This window comes from Lineus longissimus, chromosome 19 (assembly GCF_910592395.1).
Source record: "Lineus longissimus chromosome 19, tnLinLong1.2, whole genome shotgun sequence".
Taxonomy (NCBI): Eukaryota; Metazoa; Nemertea; class Pilidiophora; order Heteronemertea; family Lineidae; genus Lineus; species Lineus longissimus.
Genome location: NC_088326.1, coordinates 13,552,660 through 13,571,249, shown reverse-complemented (window position 1 = coordinate 13,571,249; position 18,590 = coordinate 13,552,660). Strand labels below are relative to the sequence as shown.

The following is an 18,590-nucleotide window of genomic DNA, read 5'->3' as shown; positions in this document are numbered from 1 at the left end:
ACAGGTGTGCATGGTAATATTGATTAATCTGCGATCAATCAATTGAGATGTTAAATCCGATTTCATACCATCGCGTCCACATCCGTTACCAAAGCAAGACCTGTCGTGTGCGTTCCGCTGTACATATTTACATGAAGGAATATAATGCATTCGTTGCAAGGCAAGTGCTGTATCGATGACATGGATTAACTGGGTCGTCCCCTCAAAGCTAGCTAAAGTAAGTTCATTCTTCAAGCACTTTCTCTTTGTCGAGTCGAGCTTACATAGGTAGAGAAACAAGGAAACTCTGACGCCTGTATTGTCACCCGACACTGGGAGGACACTGGGAGTTCCCTTATGGTGTACATAATGCATTCACAGCTCGGCAAATGCGTCGAGAACATTCTTGTTGTGACTTTGTCTTCAAAAGACCAAGTTAGGACAAATAGAACCTTTCCGTGCAACACAGTAATGATAAGTTACTTATAGTAGTCAAGTCAGGTATATATATTCACTACCCCCCCCCCCCCCCCCCACGCACACACCCCAATAAAGCTACAATGGGTGAGGTCAAGTATTAGATTTAAGACAAACTCATTTAAACCAACTCTTAGTCTTAATCTGACCACATAAAACTGCCTTAGGATTAAGACTAGATTGAAACCGAGACAAAACCTTAGATAAAACTAAGATAAAACCAAGCTAAAACTCAAGGATTCGCTGAATCAGTTCTCATGCATCATGCGCTGGTTTAGTCTCAAATGCCTCTAATTTGGTTCTCTGCTGTAGGCAGGCTTTCTTGCAAAGTTGTCCCCTCTTTAGGTAGAGCAAACATGACTGCTGGTTTTATTCTGATATTTGACCTCAGCACAATTTTAAGTCCTAGGACTCCCGATTGAGTCTTTCTGATCGGGCAGTATGTATAACAGGAAGTCCAAAGAGGAGAGGATCGTAACGTCATGAAGTGACGTCGAAGACATGCGAGTCAGTGACGTAATAGAGACCCCGTCACGTGCAAATGACGCCAGAGTGCGCGCAGCTGGATTCTCCTGCATAAATCCCAGTCCATTAACTTTTAGCCGTTTGTCCTCCAGTTTGACATTAGCGTGGCCCTGATGACAGGCGCGGGATAGTGAGTTTACTTTACAACGCAGCAATCATATCAAAGACATTTTGCAGGATTCCCATTGGCCTAACCTTCCCTTTATGGAAACGAGGCTTGCTAAACTTGCCCTTCCTGGGCCAAACTGATTTTAACGCTGGGGCTCTGCTTCCTTTTAAGATGGCCAGTGGCTGAGCCGTCAGCAGAGAGTATACCGATGTAACAACAGTTACATGGGTGCCGAGAGCGATTCTGTTCCTAAGATATCCTCATTCTTTCACTCAGTCGAGTTAACCAGGTGCTGTACCAGTCGGCCTACCTCGAAAAATGCTCCAAAACCCCTTCACAAACACTGAAAGCCCTGCGTATTATATCAGTTTGGTGCACGTAGAGCAGCACATGGCGGACGTGTGGGGTATTATCCTCCGTCCAGCCACATTTCTATCCTTCGTGTTCCTTTAAATAACATTATGTCATCAAGGGCTATTGTTCGGTCAACTCTACCATAAATTGACTACTGGTCCTATTCACCGAGTGTATTGTCCCATTGCCGACTGACCACGTGTCAATACAATGCTAGGATTTCCAGGCGGCCAATTGGTGTGATGTCAACAGTAGACTCCATGATTGTATTCGACTCTCCGTTCTCGAAATAAGAACGGTGTTCTCGAAGGAGTTGAACACGCGAGAACGCGTTCGGGAACCGTTCCTGTTCCCAAATCCCACACCACCTCGTCTGCTGGTGCAGCGGGAACGAACCAAGAACAAAGATGGCGGACAACGACAGTTCGTCTGCTTTTTACGTTATTTTTTGTGCGATTTCAACAAGGAAATAATGTCTTGAACAGCTTTAACCCGCTATACAACTTGTACGAATTAAATTTTCAACATAGCCGACGAGACGTTAAGCGGAAAATGGATTTTATCGCGCCTTGTTCGTTGACGAAAATAACTTGCCGGCCGGGGTTTTCCCGTGGTTCCGGTATTGTAGCTATGACAACAGCACTAACCCGTTCGAGACTCGGGAACGTGTCCGCCTGTTCTCGGTCCGTTCCAGAACGGTGGAGAACAGGGAGTCGAATACACCCATAAGGTCAATTTTCATCACGTTAACACGTCTTGATAGTTCTTGTCAGTACGTGCAAATGTGTAGGCCTTTGAAGGCATCATGGTCGCAAAAGCTATTGAATTGATTGTGAGTTTTTACACATGAAAAGCATACTTGCGTGACCTTAAAACGAAGCATACATAGCTCAGTTCTAAGTGATTGTTGGTCAATAAGATCTCAGGTGTGTTCAGCCATGCGTGTAGGGCTTTGCAAGGAAAGGTTTATCCTCCAGGACACATTGCCATGACACACACAGGATTACCACTCATATACATGTAGTCTCTATGTATTTTATTTTGCCTTCCTCCACTGGAGTACTAGACTAACGGATCTCCTGTGTGCTGACTTATCGTTTCATTTGTAAGGTAGGCCTATTTGAGATTTATAGCTTCCTGATTCGCCGACCTGTGCCAGAGCTGAAGGTTACCCATTCTCCAAAGCAGCGATAACATTCAAGCGTATTATCTCTGCCAGTATTGGCTTCCATTGCACGTGCATTGCATGTCAATTGGCAAACCTTCTGACAAGGATATGTTTATAATTCTCATGTCATCTGAAGGACATATTTCTAGAATTGTATCCAAATAAAGGGCCAACCCTCCCCTCGCTTCAAGTCATCATCTGCACGCACACACATTCAGCGTAGAGCTGCTAAATAACTGGGGTATGACAAGATCACTATTCACATGATACTCAGCTTAAAATCTGCCAATTACGGGGAGTTCAGTCTTTCTGCTGTGAATAGCTATAATCCTATCGAAACAAGAGTTTAAAACATTGGTATCATGGCACATTTCCTGGCCCAGCTACAGCATATTCTGATGAAATTGCAGCTATTTTGCTGGAACTACTTTCGGTCAGCTCCAGTACAAACTATAAGCAAAGCCAGCGTAGCTAAAAAAATCCATAGACAGTCTCAGTTGGTAAAGTGAATCAGCCGTGTATGACGATGGTTGAATACAATAATGAGTTTGTGTCTGCTTGACTGCGCCGGTCAACGATAACAATCATAATAAAGAATAGGTTCAAGTTGATTGGGCTTGGGTCAACACGTTAGCACATGTAACAAGCAACGGCTAGCTTTGATAGTGTTGTGGTTCATTTCTGAGTTGGTTGCGCTTCTTCTTGACCGTTTTGCCCGCGCCAATGCTTGTTCATCCTCATAAGCCAAATCGGCAGGATATTCTAGGCCCATTAAGGGAATAAAAAAAACACATACACAATGAAAGACCAAGAGATTTGTTTTCATTCTACTTGGAATGTCTCGATGAAGACAACACTGTCATGATACTCAGTAGTATAATATATATGGCGTCCGTTATTATATTTTTTACTCGACATAGAGCAAAAGAAAAGACAACAAAAGCCTAATCTGCCCGTTTGCTGGAAGTGGAGACATATGTTACAGGTATTACACCCACCACAGAAGACACGATACCATATGGACATGAGTGATATACGTCTCGTCGTCCGTGGTCTAAGAATGACAAGCAATTCCCTTTCGCAACCCCCCCCCCCCCCGGAACCTTTGCACAGGCCTCCCTGTTGACAAAACATATAATCGCAATTTGTATTGCTACTACACTTGCCGCGTGTACAAGTGTAATAAATTCAAAACCAGATACGTACTTTTGAAAACATGTCTACCAACTGTTGTGGCGACGCCGCCGCGGGCGAGATACAAAATTTGAAAGTAAAAAATAAATGGACTAAATCCCATGTTTATTTCACCCCAAAGAAGACACTTCGTCCCTGTACAACCACCAGCGGAATGTACATGTGGACCAGATATGAACTTGACAGGGGAGACTCGTTCATGACGCAAAGAATATCATAGTTTACTCTTTTCCAACTTTGATTTCCACCTGTAGCCCGGGGCAACTTATGATTGGTGCTAATTCACCTGAACAGGTCAAGGTCACAAGCGGGCTGCGCCGCTGTATTGTTAATGATCAGATTAGATCGACTAACATTGAGTGGTCCGTGCACTTGCTCATGCCGGACACTTGTCAGATTAATCGAGTATCTTCACATTTCATTTTAACATGGTCAACAATAGGTTGCTTATGTGTTTTTTTTCTCGTTTGGTCAATTACATTCAACCAATTATTGCTCTCAAACTTGCCAACTAACCATTTTGCATTACTGGTATCGAGAAGCCGGTCTTGACTGGATACATTCAAGGATTCCCCGCTTCAGATCAATTATCAGTTGGTTCGAAGTCTGCTGAGGTCGTTGTATAATAACTCACAATTCTTACTTCTCTTTTCAGAAAATGAGTTTGGAAAGAAAGACTTTAACGGGAATAAGCTATTGGGGTTGTGACAAGTCGCCATGTTGTCCAGCCGCATCCCTGTGAAGGTCGAACCAAAACGAAACAGCATCAGCAACGCTGTCGGAGCTACGTACACCAGCCGGAACGGAAGTATCGCCAGTTCTGGTACGCAAAATAGCGCAGCGGAAACGGAAACAGTAGAAAATGGCAGCCGGGAGAGTACAAAATATGGATTTACGAATCGGACAGTTGGAACGGAGACACGGATTAGTAATGGTAATGGAAGTGGGAGTCACAGGACTTCTATTCAGAGTGTGGAAGCAGACGAGAAGGCAGTTGATACAAAATGTGGCTACAAGAACTGTCAACCGAACTGTTTGCAGAGTTGCAATAACACCAAGGCCGCACTGGCGGTCCTTAGCCTCTATGCATTGATACAAGGTCAGTCTAGCATGCAAGAACTTATATATGTCATAGATAGTTTAAGAATGTGTCCATTCACACGAACGTTCATTTTGGTACAACCGACCGATCACCTCTGACCCACGGATCAATAGCACCTATAGATCTGTGAAATTTTACAATGGCGCATAAACAGATCCGGAGGGGGAAGTGCTGTAAAGCCCAAGCCGAATGTTATCGCACACTTGCTGCTTGGAGGTTAACCGACATTATCAGGCTTCTAGGGAATTGTCAATGCGCATGGATGAGAGATTCTCTATACATGTATCATTATAGTCTTGCCATCCTGAGGTTCACCAATGCTTTCATTAACATGCACGAGGTGTAGCCCTCATCAAGCATGGCCAACTCACCCCAACTTATTTATTAAAAGTTATCGATCTCTTACAGGTTTCGTCGTCAATGGCATATTGAATGTGAACGTCACTCAAGCAGAAAGGCGGTTCGGCTTGTCCAGCCTTGAGTCCAGTGTGGTCATTAGCTCATACGATGTGGCTGCAGGCATCTTCGTCATCCCTATTGGTTACTATGGACGCCTCGGACACAAGCCCCGCTGGCTAGCAACCGCTTGTTTACTCATGGGCATCGGGTCTGGCATCATGTTCTTACCCCACGTAACCACTGGACCTTACACGATTGGTGAACGAACGACAGATCTCTGCCGAGGTAGGTAATCATAAAACTGGTTTGAAAAGTGTCGAAGAGTGAAAAAGTCACTCATCACGGCAATTTCTGGCAAATGACTATCATTGAGTTGGAGAGTTTTTACATATCGGCGTCAACTTGAATATGACATGATGCTCTATAAACAAATGTGGCGATTACCATGTAGAAAAACCGACGCTGTTCGAGTCGCCCTAATCTCTGGTACACGAGGAAGGGACACTTCAACAGTGGTGACAAACGCCGACACCAGTCTGACCACTGAGCTCTCTGGCAGTCCAACTCGAGGCTTTCCTCCCATTCGATAATTTCCGAAAGCAAAAGTGACCGGAGCCGACTTCCCTAATACAGTATTCTGAATGGCTGATTGCAAATGAACGCGCCGGGGATGCAGACTTCGGCACTTTTGATTGGACAGTGTTACAGATTTGTCTTCTTTCAGCTGACAACAAGGATGTGTGTGGTGACCCAGGCCTCCGTGGCTACCTGGGTGTGTTCATTCTGGCGCAACTACTTCACGGTATAGGGGGCACTACCCTCTACACCCTGGGACTCATATGGCTTGACGATAACGTCGAACTTCACCAAGCTTCCTTGTATTTCGGTGAGTTTTGATTCCGGGGTAAAATTAGACCTTCAACGATGATACAGGGACACCTTGAGTCGAGAAAGCGGTTCTTCCGATTTCAGCTCAGTTCAGTAACTGTATTCACCCATTTCAGAAACTAAATGTTGACGACCCGAATGAACCTCCTAATACAGCCTTTCGATTGGCTCGAGTGGCAGAGTTTCGGCACTTCGATTGGTCAATACCACTGGAACTGCCCCCTCGTCCCGAGCCCAAAGTTATGCTTTCGGAAATCCCCGATCGGCTTATGTTTGCTCCTTCGGACATGGGACATCAAGAGCCGTTTGTATCCATGAAGTATGACAGCATAGGCCACAATCAAACGGTTTTAAAGCTAACTCGAGAGGCTGCCATTGCAGTGTACTGATCTCTTGGTGCGGGAGGCGCGGTGAAACAGTGGAAGAGTGTTCGACCTCTGATTGGAAGGTCGTGGGTTCGAGGCTCGACCAGTGTCACTCTGTACCTTCAACTTGCCTGAAAAGGCCAAGTGTGTGCGCTCGTTGCTTTCTTCAGATACTTGTTAATCACATCTTTGCCTTAATGTGCATTTCTGCAGATATGACCCTTCCTAAATTCACCTCATTGACCGGCCTCAACCTTTGACCTGCACATTGACCTTCATCTTTCAGGAATCTTCCAAAGTGCGACTGTGATTGGGCCAGCATTGGGATTCATGGTGGGAGGAAAATTTCTCGATTTTTACGTCGATTTTGATACCGTCCCTCAAAAGGAGTAAGTATCCTTAACTCTTATTGTCTGGGCCAAAATCGTAAAAAAGGTTGGCTAGCAGGTGGCTTTATGGGCTTTATGGATTTGTGGTTGCCGTGCTCGGCCTATCAATGAAGTTGAATGACGCCGAGGCCGGTGAATGGAGGTCATGTCGTCAGTAGAGCTTCGCCCATAACTTGGAACAATCGGCGTGCCACCCTTTTCACAGGGACTGCAAAGAAACGACATCGTCCAACTAAACTAGGATGGTCACCATATGGACGTGCTTTTATAACTGCCCTTATGTTTTTTCTATTGGTTTCCTTGCATTTTCGGTGTTACTATAATCGCAGCCGACCACCGATCGGTGGGGGCCTGGTGGCTTGGTCTTTTAGCAGCATAGTTAACTAATGGCATTACCCTTTCAGTGTTACTATAACCGCAGCCGACCCCCGATGGGTAAGGGCCTGGTGGCTCGGTCTATTAGCAACATAGTTAACTAATGTCATTGCCCTTTCAGTGTTACTATAACCGCAGCCGACCCCCGAGGCCTGGTGGCTCGGTCTATTAGCAACATAGTTAACTAATGTCATTGCCCTTTCAGTGTTACTATAACCGCAGCCGACCCCCGAGGCCTGGTGGCTCGGTCTATTAGCAGCATAGTTAACTAATGTCATTGCCCTTTCAGTGTTACTATAACCGCAGCCGACCCCCGATGGGTAGGGGCCTGGTGGCTCGGTCCATTAGCTTCTTGTTTCTTCGCCATATTCTGTAGTCTTCTCCTCTTCTGCTTCGGATGGGAAATGCCAGGTAAGTGATCATTCTTATTGGTTCCAAATCCACCAACTAGGGGATAGAAACGCTTCATTTTGGAACACTGCGAGTACAGAAAGTTGTCTACTGATTTGACAAGTATATGTAACACCAGTTCAGTTGCTTACATTTTACTGCATTTTGGTAATATTTAAAATGATGGTCACGTGAGAGTAATGTGATCAGTCTTTCCTGACAACGATGCCTGTTTTTCTTCTTTATAGATGCGGCCGAGACTCGAAAGACACGTGTCTCGATGGCGCACGCAGACGGTACTGAGGAAACCGCAACGAGGCTAGGATTTGGCATGACCTTGAAGGACCTTCCCAAGTGTACATGGCTACTCCTAAAAAATCCGACATTCATGTGTTTAACCGTTTCCATGACAGCGTTTTTTATGGTCACCGGGGGATATGGAGCGTTTTTACCTAAGTTTATAATGAACCAGTTCAATACGGTGGCTTCTCAGGGTGCTTTTTATTTTGGTAAGTATCACTGAGAGGTAACTTCCAACCATTTTGGTCAAGCATGGCCTGACCGACCTGATTGGTCAGAGTTAGAAGCATGACCTGCACAATTTAAATGGGATCCTAAGATTGGATCGTTCAATTATGCATCGTCTTGAATGAGACAATCCTACTCATGACAGTCCAAGCCACTGGACCGCCTCATGCCAGTCAAGTTGATCAAGCCACTGGGCCGCCTCATGCCAGTCAAGTTGATCAAGCCACTGGGCCGCCTCATGCCAGTCAAGTTGATCAAGCCAATGGGCCGCCTCATGCCAGTCAAGTTGATCAAGCCACTGGGCCGCCTCATGCCAGTCAAGTTGATCAAGCCAGTGGGCCGCCTCATGCCAGTCAAGTTGATCAAGCCACTGGGCCGCGTGACGCCTCATTGAATAGTTAAAAGTGACATCGTCCAGCCCCTGGTGTTAAGGTTTCAAATGTCCTAGGATAGAATGTCCCGGGAACAAAGGATTCTATCATGTGCTTTTTACATCTGCAATATAAACTGCCATAGTAACAGGGTTTTCTTTTTCACAGGTGCTGTCGCCATCCCGGCGACTGCAGGGGGTCAACTACTTGGCGGATTTATATCGTCAAAATATAAGTTAAAAGTGCGCGGATTAATCCGTTTGTCGTTTGTAACTGCGATAGCGTTGGTGTCGACGCCAGTGATGATGGCGAGGTGCACCCCTGCTGCAGCGGCGGGCATCAACACGTATTATGGAAACAGGTGAGATCTACTTCATGACACTCACCTGTTGATCTTTTCACAAAACAATGGTGGTTTTTGTAACCTTGACGTATCACGGCTAATGAGACCTATTCTTAACCAAGTACAGACTAGAAGATTCCAACTGCGTAATTTTGGTTAGATTATCAATGGGTTTAACACATTCATTTCATTCCTATGTCTTCATTTGCACCCAATGGCAACAATCGGTACTATTTGGATATGCGCAATTTTGCCAACCAAAAAAATTACTTGACCCCGACGTGATTCGAACACGCAACCTTCTGATCTGGAGTCAGACGCTAAATTGAATCGAACATTTCCAATATTATTACACCGCCAATATTGACAGATTTGTCGTTGATATGTACTATCTACTGAACAATTGTTGGCGTTCGCAAGGCCATCTGAAATGTCGCCTCCATGTATCGATTGATGGATGGTTTAACCAGGATGATCAGCATGAATAGGGAACATGCGATCGACACTCATGTAACAGCAGATACATGTACTCTACGATATGAAACAGTGTGACAGGGGTAACATGTGTAATGTTCCCCCATATTAGTGTCTCCCAAGATTGTGCAGCTCGGGAAATCATGACTTTGCAACAAGGGAGCGCATCGAAACATGTCCTTGTTGTTCCATGAATAAAAGGGGTGAAGCAGTCGGAGACGGAAGGACTCGACAAGATTAGGCCTACACCGGTCTAAGGGAGAGGGGTCTATCTGTGGTGACGATGGCCAGGGGGTGGAGCAATTCACTCAGTACTCAGTTCTAAGTACTCACTAACCTTTCTCTCAACAGCTCACTCAAAATCAACTACGTGAACTTGTCGGGCCCCTGTAACAGTGACTGTCAGTGCGGCCTGTTCGTGAGGGAGCCCATCTGTGGCTACGATGGCGTGGAATACTTCAGCCCCTGCCACGCGGGATGTCGCAATAGTATGCAGACTGCCGCCGGTGAAAAGGTAAGTCACCTGTTCATTTCGTCTACACACGGGCAACGAAATCAAGGAACAACTATTTGCCGCCAGACACCAGGGTGTGCAGCCGCTTCGCCGGGAACTGCAGCTTTCCACCACAATCATGATGAGAGCAAGACGTCTCGAACTTTCTTTGGTCGTTCAGCAGATTGCCAAAGAACACTTCGATTACATGTATATAAGCTCTCACGACGACCCATTGTCACCATGACATTTCCACATACATGTACACGTATATTTCAACGAAATACAAGTTCGTTTCCGCTGCTTATGACTGATTGATTGGCAAACAGCATCTCATTGTTTTACAGTAATGACAGTATTAACGTCATTTCGATTTCCTCTGAAGTATACAACATGTGCCTTCTCCATTTCAGCTTTATATCAACTGTTCATGTGTGGCGGCCAACCTCATGTCCAAGAAGGTGCACAAGGAGGCCTCGGCCAGCCTCGGCATCTGCCAGTCAGAGTGTAACCTCCTGCCTGTCTTCCTCGTTCTAGTGTTCATCTTAGCCTTCTCGCTGGCCGTGGCCAACACGCCAATGATCACTGCTACCTTAAGGTACGTCCTTCCTGTGCGGGACTAACAATGTTAGAACGGCATCCAAACCCTATCTCTTGCTTATTGTAAGCCATCACACACCACCAACGTCCATATCTAAGAGCTGGTCTCCAGCACATCGGACGACGTGACAACTTCCTGACAGTTGACAAGAAGAGGAAGCTAAGGTGGTTTGGCCACGTGACAAGAGCCGGGGGAACTCTAGCGAACATCATCCTTGAGGGTCCAGTGAAAGACGTGATCGAAGAAAGACGATGCGTGTCCCAACGGGACATAATGATGATGATGGTGATGACCGTAATACCACTATTTGTTGTGGCCTTAGATTCGACGACATAATTGGTTGTGGATTCTCACCAAACATTAAGTATTTGTTGAGTTTGTCACAACAGCAGTCAGTCGTCGGGCGGAAGAAGCCTCACATCTCTCTTCTTCTCTTTCAGATGCATTCCTGATAACCTGAGAGGCTACGCCTTAGCCGTCCAATGGGTTTTTATCAGATTCTTTGGTGAGTATGACAGCGTAGTCTTTGACAGATCTGCCGAGTATATGTATCTCAATCTATAAGTGGGTGCTCCGGGACCTGCAAACTGCTAAATCAGTTCACGCATTGGTTGTTGCCTTTGACGGCATAGAGGTTGCCCCAACGGGCGCTTATGTTGCCTTCAAAACAGACATCACAGCAAATCTGACCTACATGTATCCAAGCCGTTTTGCCCCTGACACTACTTCTCTTCGCCATTTTGTTTTTCAGGGACCATTCCTGGACCACTTTTATTCGGAGGCACCGTCGACAACTCGTGCAACGTTTGGCAGAACAAATGCGGTACGCGGGGCTCCTGTTGGCACTACGACAGCTTCAAGTTCGGGCTGACAATGACGTTATCTGCGCTGGTTATAGGAAGCGTTAGTTTCCTGTTCCTGGTTCTGGCTCAATGTTTATATAAACCGCCGCCTGTGACGGACACCCCCGCGGTTGAGAATGGAACGGTCGCGTATATCAAAGATGGAGACGCAGCTGCTGTGCGCACCAACTCTCAATCTAACAGGCGCGGGGAGGATAATGCAAGTTACGTGTCTGATTGAAGAATAGCTAATCAGCATACCTCATCACAGTGATCTCATCTAATTAGCCGAACATGCGCAGTTTGTGCACCTGGTTCCAGTGACGCAGATTCCGCTTCCAGACGAACATTTCCCGCCATTTTCTGACGCCATTGTCAGTCATATCGGAAGCATCAAGGTGATCCTGCACTGACCTGAATGATCTCATGGACAGAGCATAATATTAGTGCTTGGTTTGATCTCAAGGTCAAGGGCAAACATTTCACACCAGGTCATATGTGATGTCATCGTCGGCCATATTGGAAACATATCATGGCCATTCATTGATCTCGGGTTCGAATACGCATAATATATGAAATGAAGATACACTGAAGCAAATAGTCATGTGACCTTAATGCATTAAGACATTATATCTCACACTGGTTGACTGATCATGTATTCACAGACTTAGATGTAGACTTAGATGACACTGCACCGTAACTTCAATTTGGAGTAACCAGCGCTGTACGAACTTTTGATAATATAAGACATTTTTATTCTTACATATCTTCCAAGTAGCGCAACATTAGTCTCACGAAGCACATACCCAGAAAACGCACTCCACTGGTAGCTAACTTGTAAATCCATTTGTGATTATTTATTCGGTAGAATAATAAATAGACATTAGACTGATGCACTTTTTAAACCTTCGTCTGGTCATTTCATTGAAATCCTGAAATAAAAAGTTATTCGTCTGACGCATCAGGGCATGATATTGATAGTGATACCTCAACAAGAAAGACGTAACCTCGTACCACTCCCACACCTTGGGCCACCTTATGCTGCCCAGACGATCCACGTTTTGTCAGAATATGTCGACTACACAACTAAACTCTGGGGGACCAAGAGGTGAGACTGAGGTCAACAGACGTCTCCATAACCCAGACCTGGCTGCGGATTTGAACTGCGGTCCGACGCTAACAAGAAGAGGAAGAAGAATTGTCCAATAACAATGAAAGGCCGCCAATCATGTTGTGATGGTAACCATGGTAATGTTGCGCAACATCCAATCTAATGGTGACATTTCGTCATTACACTACTTACATACAAATGTGTCATGGTAAAAGTAGGCTAATAAGTTTTATGAAATAATGGATCACGATGTCGCAAATACACAGAGTATTGGTGAGGTAATGTTGTACAATGTTGATGTTTCTACCCTTTGGAAAAAGGAACATTAACATGACTTGGGCATGGACTCGGCAACGATTGCGTTAAGTGGGAAATGGCCATGAGCCTACATTTTGACCTGTGTTCATACCTGGGCCCTCTCTTTGACAAGGCATATATACAAACACTATACAGCATGGCTGGACTGTGATTATGTCCATATAGAACATAACCTCCCAGGACTAGCAGTTTACATCATGCAACCATAACACCGACTACAATACAAGATGCAAACACTCGTGTGCTCTAGTCACTGGATCACGGCTGTACTAGTCTTCCTGGTAGTGGGACTACTGACACTCAGGATCATCAGAAGCCCAAAGAACCTCCCACCCCTGGTGTCACCGTGGTTCACATTAAGATTCCTAGGTAAGTTACAATCATCGCCATATCATAATGCATATAAAAAGATCGTAAATCTTTCTACAATTCCACTCTACTCCACTAAATTGGGCGACCATGCACAGTCATCGAGCTTGGCATGCCTAAATAGTTGGCAGCTATTATGATTTTTCAGTCCAAATATAAACACTAAACAATACGAAACTTAAAAAGTTAATTTCGTACGATGAATACAACGGCCATCGCGTGCCTCACTCGGTATCAAAACAATAATGCATTCATCAAGTCTCACACGAGTTTTTGAATGGAAACCTATTGCTGGCCCTATTGTTCACATGTTCATCAGGGCGAATCTGGATAATTGATCTGAGCTCGAACCAACCACCGCATACTGTTATTGACGTTCAGATTATCAGTAAGCTTAGATGTTGATGCCATGGTCACAGAGTCAGGCAAGGTGACCTTCTTCACCAATTCTATGCATCAGTTACACATCAACCGTATACCAATGATATTGCGGGTTTCAGTCAAAGATTATTCGCGATTGCAGAGGCACAGAGATTGGCTGACGAGATTGACAATGGAGCCCTTCACTGGCGTTCAATCCGGTACAGAATCCTTCACTTTCGATTAATCCGGTGTTGCATCCGGTATAGAGTCTTTCACTCGCGTTAAATTTGGTATCGCCATTTAAAGCTCTCTTGCAGTCAGTGCCAAATCCTCTGGGAAGCGCCATTGCCACTATTATCAAACACAAACATAACTTGGGCGCTGAGACCAGCCGATGTCGGGTCAGGCAAGGGTGCTTACTTTTCCCTAGTTCTATACAGTCTCTATAATGAGTGTCACCTCGCTCTCTTCCCCTTACAGCCAGTGCCATCCTCGGAGGAGGTGTGACAGCCGCGATCATAAAACACAAGGACGATTTGAGCGCCGAGATCAGCCGATGTGGGCTGGGATTCAGGAACCATTTCATCTTCCTTAACACCCACGAGGCGGTGAAGGAAGTGTTCAGCAAGACGGGGGAGGACATCGCTGGGAGACCGAAGTTTATGAAGCTGGTTTCAAATGGCCTAGGTAAGCCAATAAGACGACTCCCCAAAGTTCAGCAGTTGCCACTCTCCCTCTTCACTCAGCAACATTGCCTAAAAGCCTTCGGTGCCACGAATAAGATCCCACTTACGGATATTCACACTTGATCCCTATTCCCTTTCAAAGCAAGAAGGGGGCGAGATAAGAGAATGGCACAATGGAGGCATTTTGAATTTGTTCCGAAAGGCTTCTCATTTCTTGGGGATCTTTTGTATTTCGTTTCAGGAGTCCTGGGCTCTGAGGGCCGCATCTGGAGAGAGCATCGTCGCTTCTCGCTCAACACCCTGAGAGACTTCGGCATGGGCAAGATAGCCATGGAGGACAAGGTCCTGGGCGAGGCTCTCGTCGCAGTCAAAGAACTCGCGAGATTAGACGGGAAATCCTTCGACGTCTGGCGGACACTTGGTATAGTAATATCAAACGTCATCTCTAGTGTAGTTTTCGGGCGAACATTCGAGCATGATGATCCAACTTGCGATCTATTTTTGAACACTTTCAACCAGAATGCTCAAGGCAGTTGGCGAAGGAGTGTTCTCATTTCGTTCCCGTTTTTACGTCACGTGCCACGAGATCCGCTTGGATTTTATGAATTCAGAAACTGCCGCGATAAAGTTGACGAACTGATCGTGGGCAGTTTTGAGGAGCATCGGAAAGATTTTGACGAGAATAATGTGCGGGATGTTATTGATGCCTACTTGGTTGAAATGACTCGACAACAAGAGAAGGACACAGACACGACATTTACAGGTAAAGAAAGCATTATCCATGCATCACTATTAGTGACCGTCGCTAGAGTATAAGCCAAGGTATAAGCTGCAAGTCACGTACGACGTGTTCTCTCATTGAAAGATGCTGGTAAAGTACTCGTCAAGCATAACGTCATTGCTGTTGCCCTATAATCATGAGGCAGTCGAAGTGTCTCCAACAAGAAGCATGGAGTTGCCGAATCAACCGACTCCATCACTGACAGCGTTGGAGTGTAGTTTCAACTAAGCCACTGATGAACTTCATAAACATCAACACAAACAAATGAATATTGCGGGGCGGGTCATGAGTGGGTGTGTTCTTCCGACTGCACGTTTTGGACAGGACAATTCCATCTAACTTTAGGAGGAAGAGTTCTTGTTCCTCAAACTTACTAAAAGCCCTTCTCATTTATCTTCAGTGCCACAGATGACGAGACTCGTGTTCGACCTGTTCTCGGCGGGATCCGAGACCACCGCAACCACCCTGAGATGGGCCCTGATGATGATGATTCTTCATCCTCAGATACAGGTGGGTTATAGAAGTAAGATCTAAGACAACCGTAACCACACTGAGATAGGAGATGGTATTATTTTCTTAGATACAGTAATTGCAATTTATGCGTGCGACCTATTACACCCACTAAGCTATTTACAAAAGAGTTAATTTGTTCATAAAGTGATGATTTCCACTTGCAGTCACGTGTTCAAGAGGAGATTGATGACGTGATTGGTGGAGAGGGCCTGGTGAAGATGGCGCACCGTCAGAGGATGCTGTACACCGAGTGTGTTCTAATGGAGGTTCAAAGGTAAGATAGAGGTTTCCCATCATGGGTAAGAAAAGGTCATGGAGATCTAGCCAAGGACCGCATATCTCATCACCGCGCCATCCAGAAGAGTGTGTTGGTCTTACCATATCATCCTGTTTCTTTCCAGATTCGCCAGTCTGGTGGTCATGGTGCCACACCGGGCAATGAAAGATGTCAACATCCTCGGTTATACGATACCAGAAGATGCCATGGTTGTGGCCAACCTCTGGCGTCTCCATAGAGACGAGAAGATCTGGCCAAACCCAGACAAGTTCGACCCGAATAACTTCTTGGATGAAAACAATGAGATTATTCGAAGGGAACACTTGGTTCCTTTCGCCGTGGGTGAGTATAATGTTTTCAAAATGGATCTCGGAGGATAACGTGAGAAGGTCACATGTTGACAACCAAGCCGACAGCGTAGTTTCCTGTTCCCAGGGAGGAGAATCCATGGGTCACCTGGGATGTCTATATAGTTCCTCTGGGTAGGGTTACAGGAAAATTCGTCCCCGGATAATTCGTCCCCGGATAATTCGTCCCCGGATAATTCGTCCCCGCAAATTCGTCCCCGGATAATTCGTCCCCGAGGATAATTCGTCCCCTAGGAAAATTCGTCCCCGGATAATTCGTCCCCAAGGAAAATTCGTCCCCGGATAATTCGTCCCCGAGGATAATTCGTCCCCTTGGAAAATTTGTCCCCGAGAATAATTCGTCCCCAGAAAATTTTACAAAGTTGAAAGTTTCTGACTTTACTTTCTAAGACCCTTAAGTCTTGTCGAATGGACTGTAGTAATAACTGCTACTTTCGATTTTTCTCATTCAGTGTAACATCTCTCTTTACTACCCTACTAGCTAGTTACCTACCCCACTATTTTTATAGTAGGTAGAGGTAGGCAGGCAAAATATTTTATTGAAGAATTTAGAGCTTTTCTCTCATTCTGACCAGTAAAAATACTTATTTGAAGAAAAACAAAATTATTTCGCCTGCCTACCTCTACCTACTATGAAAAAAGTGGAGTAGGTAACTAGCTAGTAGGAATGAGAAAAGTCGAAAGGAGTAGGTAGTTATTACTAGAAAGGAATGTCAGAAACTTTCAACTTTTGTTAAATTTTCCGGGGACTAATTATCCTCGGGACGAATTTTCCTAAGGGACGAATTTTCCAGGGACGAATTATCCGTGGGGACGAATTATCTGGGGACGAATTTTCCTCAGGGACGAATTTTCCAGGGACGAATTTTCCTCGGGGACGAATTTTCCAGGGACGAATTTTCCGGGGACGAGTTTTCCGGGGACGAAATATCCGGGGACGAATTTTCCTAGAGCCTCTGGGTAGAGGGTACAAGTAAAGGCTGCCCGCATCTTTTCCAAACATCGATATTTAACCGTCGGTCAGCGAACAGGGCCGCATGATTAGAACGACCCGAATTTTCAAGACGAACCCCGTCACGACCCTACAACATCATCAGCACACTGTCACTGACATGACTGAGTCATGTATGGGGCTTCTGTCATCTCTTGTACAAATAGATGCTTGGGATAATATGCTGACTTTCTATTTCAGGAAAGCGACAGTGTCTCGGTGAAGGAATGGCCAAAATGGAACTCTTCATCTTCTTCGTCACATTCCTGCAGCGGTTCACCTTCAGTGTCCCTGAAGGTCACACCCCGCCATCATCGGACGAGTACATCGTTGGGATCGTTCGGGGCCCGAAGAGATTTCTCATGAATGCTGTTAAACGGTAATGGTAGGCCAGGCGTTCACCCTGCTGACGAAACCTAGCGAAGGTTCGAGAGTGAAACCCGATTGACCGAGAGGAGAGGAGACACTGGTGCTCGATCTGAAGAGTGATTCAAGGATGGCTGAACCGATCAGCCTTATGCCAGATTGACCAACCAAGTTGTTATGATGTTCATCTGAAAGATTCTTTGAATAATCAACACGATTTCGGAATACCAAATGGTGCAATCAGCGTTGAATAGGCGAACCAAAAGCAGCCTTGTTGACTGACATTCAGCTAATGTTGAATCAGCTTGAAGACCCAAATTCGATATTCCAACAAGAACCCATTGTTAAGTTTCTAATCAGCTAAACAAATACAGTATGCTTTGTTGGAGTTACTTATTTTCAGTTGACAATAAATAATTCAAATGAAATACATAATTCAATGATTTTGTTTTAAAATTGTTACAAGTGGCCAAGCCATATTCGTATTCCCTCCAACTTCTGTTAAGCAGGCGTTACGGTTTGGGAACAAGATCCCACGCGGCAGCTCATTATATCAAGAAGTTAAGGACATGTGAATAAACACCGTAGCAAGCATATTCTGCTCCTTCAGCGTTCAACAAGAGCTTTGTTGTATCAGTAAAGCTTGGGTGGTATAAAATGATCATCAAAGACATCGGTGGCCATTCTCCGCGAGAGGACTTTCGTTATGAGGTACTTGATGATCACCGTCTTCATTGTGGCAAGTATTCTACAGGCTTTCGGAGAAGGTAAGCAGTGAACTGAGGACTACACGTGATGGCTGCCAGAGCAGCCGTGCATATTGAGAATATATCGAGGTCAAACTTGCAGAGAGGAAATTATGTCAAAAGAAAGTGCTATTTGGTTGTCTTTAAATTGCATTGCCCAAACGTCAGGCTATTCATAGATAGTTTCAGTCATAAGTCATTTGGGAGTGATTATCACCTGAAATTAAGGTTAGTTACGTGCCACTCCAGGTCAATAAAGCATAGAGCACTGAAGTGATTTATCACCTGAAATTAAGGTAATACTGAGTTCGATTTACCGGCACAGTTCGATTTTT

The 18,590-nt window shown here is 45.2% G+C and overlaps 2 protein-coding genes across 4 annotated transcripts; both read left to right on the top strand.

Annotated features, from left to right (window-relative positions):
• Nucleotides 1-55: 55 nt before the first annotated feature.
• On the top strand, nucleotides 56-12,271 carry LOC135503097 (solute carrier organic anion transporter family member 4C1-like). 3 transcript variants are annotated; one of them, XM_064796429.1, is made up of 12 exons: nucleotides 56-217; nucleotides 4,462-4,905; nucleotides 5,317-5,592; nucleotides 6,032-6,193; nucleotides 6,847-6,949; nucleotides 7,614-7,735; nucleotides 7,963-8,223; nucleotides 8,782-8,974; nucleotides 9,782-9,944; nucleotides 10,337-10,521; nucleotides 10,965-11,029; nucleotides 11,276-12,271. In XM_064796429.1, exons 2-12 carry the CDS (start codon nucleotides 4,524-4,526, stop codon nucleotides 11,605-11,607), a joined length of 2,244 nt encoding a protein of 747 aa, XP_064652499.1. In that variant the 5' UTR covers nucleotides 56-217; nucleotides 4,462-4,523; the 3' UTR covers nucleotides 11,608-12,271. The 3 variants fall into 3 exon arrangements, with proteins under 3 accessions (XP_064652499.1, XP_064652498.1, XP_064652500.1); XM_064796428.1 differs by lacking the exon at nucleotides 56-217 and adding an exon at nucleotides 2,286-2,554; XM_064796430.1 differs by lacking the exon at nucleotides 56-217 and adding an exon at nucleotides 4,172-4,211.
• A 499-nt stretch (nucleotides 12,272-12,770) lies between these two features.
• On the top strand, nucleotides 12,771-17,858 carry LOC135503101 (cytochrome P450 2C15-like). Its single transcript, XM_064796437.1, has 7 exons — nucleotides 12,771-13,164; nucleotides 14,008-14,214; nucleotides 14,455-14,976; nucleotides 15,395-15,504; nucleotides 15,672-15,781; nucleotides 15,909-16,126; nucleotides 17,345-17,858. The coding sequence occupies exons 1-7, from the start codon at nucleotides 13,023-13,025 to the stop codon at nucleotides 17,524-17,526; spliced, it is 1,491 nt and encodes a 496-aa protein (XP_064652507.1). The 5' UTR covers nucleotides 12,771-13,022; the 3' UTR covers nucleotides 17,527-17,858.
• The last annotated feature ends 732 nt before the right edge of the window (nucleotides 17,859-18,590 follow it).

Coding starts and splice junctions, on each gene's coding strand:
- LOC135503101 (XM_064796437.1), top strand. CDS start 13,023: ATGCAAACACTCGTGTGCTCTAGTCACTGGATCACGGCTGTACTAGTC. Junction 14,977..15,394: donor CACAGACACGACATTTACAG/GTAAAGAAAGCA, acceptor ATTTATCTTCAG/TGCCACAGATGACGAGACTC. Junction 15,505..15,671: donor TTCTTCATCCTCAGATACAG/GTGGGTTATAGA, acceptor TTCCACTTGCAG/TCACGTGTTCAAGAGGAGAT.
- LOC135503097 (XM_064796429.1), top strand. CDS start 4,524: ATGTTGTCCAGCCGCATCCCTGTGAAGGTCGAACCAAAACGAAACAGC. Junction 4,906..5,316: donor CCTCTATGCATTGATACAAG/GTCAGTCTAGCA, acceptor GATCTCTTACAG/GTTTCGTCGTCAATGGCATA. Junction 6,194..6,846: donor CCAAGCTTCCTTGTATTTCG/GTGAGTTTTGAT, acceptor TTCATCTTTCAG/GAATCTTCCAAAGTGCGACT.